The sequence below is a fragment of the Hipposideros armiger genome, unplaced genomic scaffold, assembly GCF_001890085.2.
Source record: "Hipposideros armiger isolate ML-2016 unplaced genomic scaffold, ASM189008v1 scaffold_433, whole genome shotgun sequence".
NCBI classification, from domain to species: domain Eukaryota; kingdom Metazoa; phylum Chordata; class Mammalia; order Chiroptera; family Hipposideridae; genus Hipposideros; species Hipposideros armiger.
This window is the reverse complement of record NW_017731783.1, coordinates 1374945-1379696: the sequence shown is the minus strand read 5'-3', so window position 1 is coordinate 1379696 and position 4752 is coordinate 1374945. Positions and strand designations below refer to the sequence as shown.

The window sequence follows — 4752 nt, the reverse complement described above, 5'->3', positions numbered from 1 at the left end:
AATAAAGTATTTCTGAAACATGAAATTTACCTTAGCCTCACCTTTCACGTAGATTGGAAGTTCAACAATAAAACTGTTCTTCCAACCTGCTGTACAGAACCCAAAAGCTAAGATAAATTGCTGAACTCCAAAATTCCTGGTTAATTTATTAAGTGGTAATATATTTCCAGTTGTGAATAGTTAAGGAAAGAACACTCATCATATCACATTAGTAGGCTTCCACGTATTGAAAGCAGAGTATATGATATCCTACTTCCCCTCATCTCTCCTGAAAGTCATTGAACTGCTTTCTTGCTTGCCAGTGCTCTTCACTGCTTACTGGTAAAAACTGAGAAAAGCATCCCAGATACTGTATCAGAAAACCTGGTTTCTACTCGCTTCTCCTAATTCAGCCACTTAGTGGCTCTATAACCTTTCCTCAATCCTTTTTCAACCACAGACCAGAAAATTATTTAAATGATTACTTTCTCGTTCTCCCAAGGTTGTTGTATAATAGTTCTGTTCTAGGTACATAAGAGAAAACTTCATTTATAACATACTACTCTTGGCTTAGATTGAGAAAGTCTGCTTGTATGTTATCATTTTACTTCTTTGAGCCATTACTTCCTTCATCTGTAAAATGAGAGGGTTGTACTAAATAATTGCCAGCATGCTTTGTACCTCTAACTATCTGTTATAGATAACTATTAGTCTGACGTTAGTGTTAATCCAGTAGTGATTTGTCACTAAGGATTTATATGTGAAAGGTAACCACACTATTAAAGTTTTAATCAGTTAATGTAAAATTAGATTTCAAACTAAGGATAGATTACTGTTACTTTTTAATCACTTTCTGTATAGTTCACTGTTGTTCAAGAAGATCAGACCAAATTCAATAAACATTTACTGAGCACCTATTTTGCACTATGTGAAATTCACAGTTAGCCAATAAAGTATAGAAGGAACATAGAAATTCAACCAATAATCATTAAAACATAGTGTGGGGAAATTTTATGAGTGATGAAATTGTACTAAAGAAAACAAATGAATTTGGATCTAATGGTATCTTCACATGGTATATTTTCCTATGGGACAAAGTTTCTTTGAGCAGTTCCTGGTGGAGCCCTGGATAGGTCTTTAATGTAGCTTGATGTTCTGACTGACAGCCTGCAGGCCAAAGTGTGCCTACAGCCTGCTTTTGTGAATAAAGTTTTATTAGATCACAGCCATTTCATTCACTTCCATACTATCTGTGGCTGCTTTCCCGCTACAACAGCAGGGTTCGGCAGGTGCAACAATGACTATTTGTCCCACAAAGCCTAAAATTTTATGACTTGCCCCTTTAACAAAAAAAAAAAAGCATGCGGACTCCTTCCTGTTCTAGACTCCTACCTTCATGAGGAGCACAGAATCTTTTTTTCTTTGTCTGTTTAGATGTTCCAAAAAGTATTATAAAGCTATAATAACCAACACATTGCAGTATTGATGCATACAAATCAATCTCTGATTAAGAGTTCAGAAGTAGGTACATGAACATAAATAGGAAACTGATATATTAGAGGTAGTATTGCAGAATAGTGGGGAGAAATGAGTTGTTCAAGTAATGGAGTTTAATTGCTGCCTTAAACCCTAGACAGATGGATTAGGAAAATAGTGTGAGGCTCAATTTTTATCTTTTAGAAGAATTGCAAAACTATTTTTACACTTCAGGAATTATAAATAGAGTTCTTAAATTAGACACAAAATGTACAAACTGCAAAAGGAATTATTTATAAATTCAGCTTTACTAAAATTGAGATCTCTACATCAAAGGACATAGAGAGTAGAAAAATAAGCCACACATGGTAGAAGATATTTTTTTAAATAACTGCTAAGGAGTTAACATCCAGATACATAATGACCTCTGAAAAATAAATATGAAAAGTGGGCAAAAGATTTGAATGGGAAATTCACAAAGACCAAATGTGGCCAAAAAACATATGAAAAGATACACCAATTCTTCCCCCCTCAAGAAATTGGCAAAAAATTAAAGTTTGATAATACTGAATGCCAGCAAGGATGTAGAGAAATGGGAATTCTCATTTATACAGCTGGGGTTGTAAATTGATGTAACCATTTTAGAAAACAATTTGGCAATCCCTAATAAAACTATGCAGTTCCACTCTAGGTATTTAATTAAATTATTACACTGTCTGTTAGAGTACTGTGCTGGATTACAGTCTCCCCAAAATACATGTCTGTCTGAAATCTCATAATGTGACCTTATTTGGAAATAGATCTTTGTGGATATAATTAGTTAAGATGAGTTCATACTATATTAGGGTAGGCCTTAAATTCAGTGACTAGTATCTTTATAAAAAGGCCATGTGAAGATGGAGGCAGAAATACAGTGATGCAACTACAAACTAAGGAGTGCCCCTTGATAGGGAACTGGTAGAAGCTGGGAAGAAGACAAGGAAAGATTCTTCCTAGAGTCTTCAGAGAGAGAGCACAGCCCTGCCAATATCTTGATTCAGACTTCTAGCCTCCAGAACTCTGAGAGAATAAATTTATGTTGTTTTAATCCACATAGTTTGTTATAAATTTGTTATGATATAGTACTTGAAATAGTAAAAAACAAATAACCTGGTGTATTAGTTTTCTATTGGTGCCATAACACATTATCACCAATTTAATGGCTTAAAGCAACACAAATTTATTCTTTTACATTTCTTGTGGTCACAAGTCTAAAATAAGGCCTCCAGGCTGCAATCCTTTTAGAGGTCACCTAGAGTCCTTGGCTTGTGGCCTCTTCCCCTATCTTCAAAGCCAATAGCATCTTCTATCCTCTGTGTCTTCTCTTCTGCCTTTAGATCTCTCTGTCACACTGTCATTTCCCTCTTACAAGAGCCCTTGTGATTATGTTGGACCTAGGATAATGCAGAACAATCTTTTCTCAAGAACCTTAACTCAACCACACCTGCACAGTTTCTTTTGCCACATAAGATAACATATTAACAGGTTCTGGGAATTAGGACATGGACATCTTTGGAGAGGCTTCTATTCAGCCTACCATGTCTGGGAACAAACAAAAATTCATTAATAGTAAAATGGACAAGTAAATGATGTATTCATTCAATAGAATACTGTATAGCAGTACATGAATAAACTGTAGCTGTATGCATTAACATGAATGAATCTTAAAATACCAGGTGAAAAAAAATAAGTCAGAACGTTACATTCAGTATCATTCAATAAATATAAAGGTTGAAACCAGGTACCACTAAACTGCTATGTTGTTTAGAAATACATTGTGTGTGTGTGTGTGTGTGTGTGTGTGTGTGTTAAAAGTATAAAGACAAGGAAAGTGCCATTCAGAAGAGTGATTGTCTCTGGAGAAATAAAAGAGGGGATATAATTAGCAAAGGGCACAAAAGGGACCTACACAGTGGATACAAGAATATTCCTTTTCTTAACAAATGGTATACTGTTATCTATAAATTACACAGTTAAACACTTTAAAAGAAATTGTTTTTACATTAACAATCGCTAATTGTTTCCATTAGAAACACCTTGAGGAGCAGATTGCTAAAGTTGATAGAGAGTATGAAGAACACATGTCTGAAGATCTCTTGGAAAATATTAGAGAGATTGGAGACAAGTATAAGAAGAAAGCTGCTTTAATTAAGTCTTCTGATGAATGAAGATAAAATGCTGATTATCTAAGAAAGAACTTTACTAACAGTGTAAATTTTTAAATGTCCTTTGTAGGTTTGAAAAATCTCTAACATACCCTATACCCCTTCTTACAATTAAGTCTCATGACCACATTTTCCCATGCCTGTGAAATATTTTTATAGCTTTTATAAACCTGGTTTATTATCTTAAATGATGTATAACCTGAAATTATGATAATTTGTTGGTTTGTTATCTTTAGATGTAAAGGACGAGTTATATTATATACCCAGAGTTAATAAAATGTTATCAGTATTTATGGTTTTTCCGTGATTTCTCTGCCTAACTTCAGATGGTTAGAAAGGTATTTTGATCTAAACCAAGAGTCAGCAAACTAACTGTGGGCCAAATCCAGTCACACCCATTCATTGACATATCGTCTGTGACTGTTTCACACTATAATGGCAGAGTTTAGTATATGTGACAGACCATATAGCCTGCAAGGTCAAAAGTGGTCCTGTACAAAAAAACGTTGTCAATCCCCAGTATGGACTATACAAAGGTTAAAGGTTGGTACTATTCAACTTAAAACTTTCTTAATGATGATGGACATCTAGTCCAACCCACTCCTTATTCAGAGCCAAGAAGCTAAAGTTCTTTCTGGCTTCTTGCTATCTGTACTCTGAAATAAGTAGAAAAATGGAATGTGAGAATAATAAGAAATAATAAAATAACCTAATTCAACCTCCTCGTTTTAGAGATGAGAATTTATTCCTAGAGAAGTTCTCATTTACCTCAGGTCACACCTCTTAGTGGTAGAAGCCACACTGGAACTTACTTGAACTGGTACACAATCCTGAGTACAGCCACAAGAACCATGAAATATGAATGTTATGGATGGTGAGGAAATTGTGTTATAATGTGAGATTTTTAGACAGGTTTAAGTTGTTAGGAAGCTTAAATTGAACTAACATCTGCCTTCAGTTGAACTTTCTATTTTTTTTTTTATTTGGGGAGGGGAACAGCGTTGGGGAATCGGTGAAGGGGAACAGACAAGTTGCTGTCCTTTTGTTCTTCAGTCTAGTTGTGGAGGACGTCGCTTCACTGGCCCATGTTGGC

At 34.9% G+C, this 4752-nt stretch overlaps 1 protein-coding gene across 1 annotated transcript in view; it reads left to right on the top strand.

Annotated features, from left to right (window-relative positions):
- The window catches only part of NDC80 (NDC80 kinetochore complex component), a gene marked incomplete at its 5' end in the record, with an annotated part of 48499 nt that extends 44520 nt beyond the window's left edge, over nt 1-3979 (top strand). Inside the window, one exon of the mRNA XM_019665103.1 lies at nt 3525-3979. Within this exon, the coding sequence (XP_019520648.1) occupies nt 3525-3662 (138 nt within the window). The remainder of the gene's footprint in view (nt 1-3524) is intronic.
- Nucleotides 3980-4752: the final 773 nt, after the last annotated feature.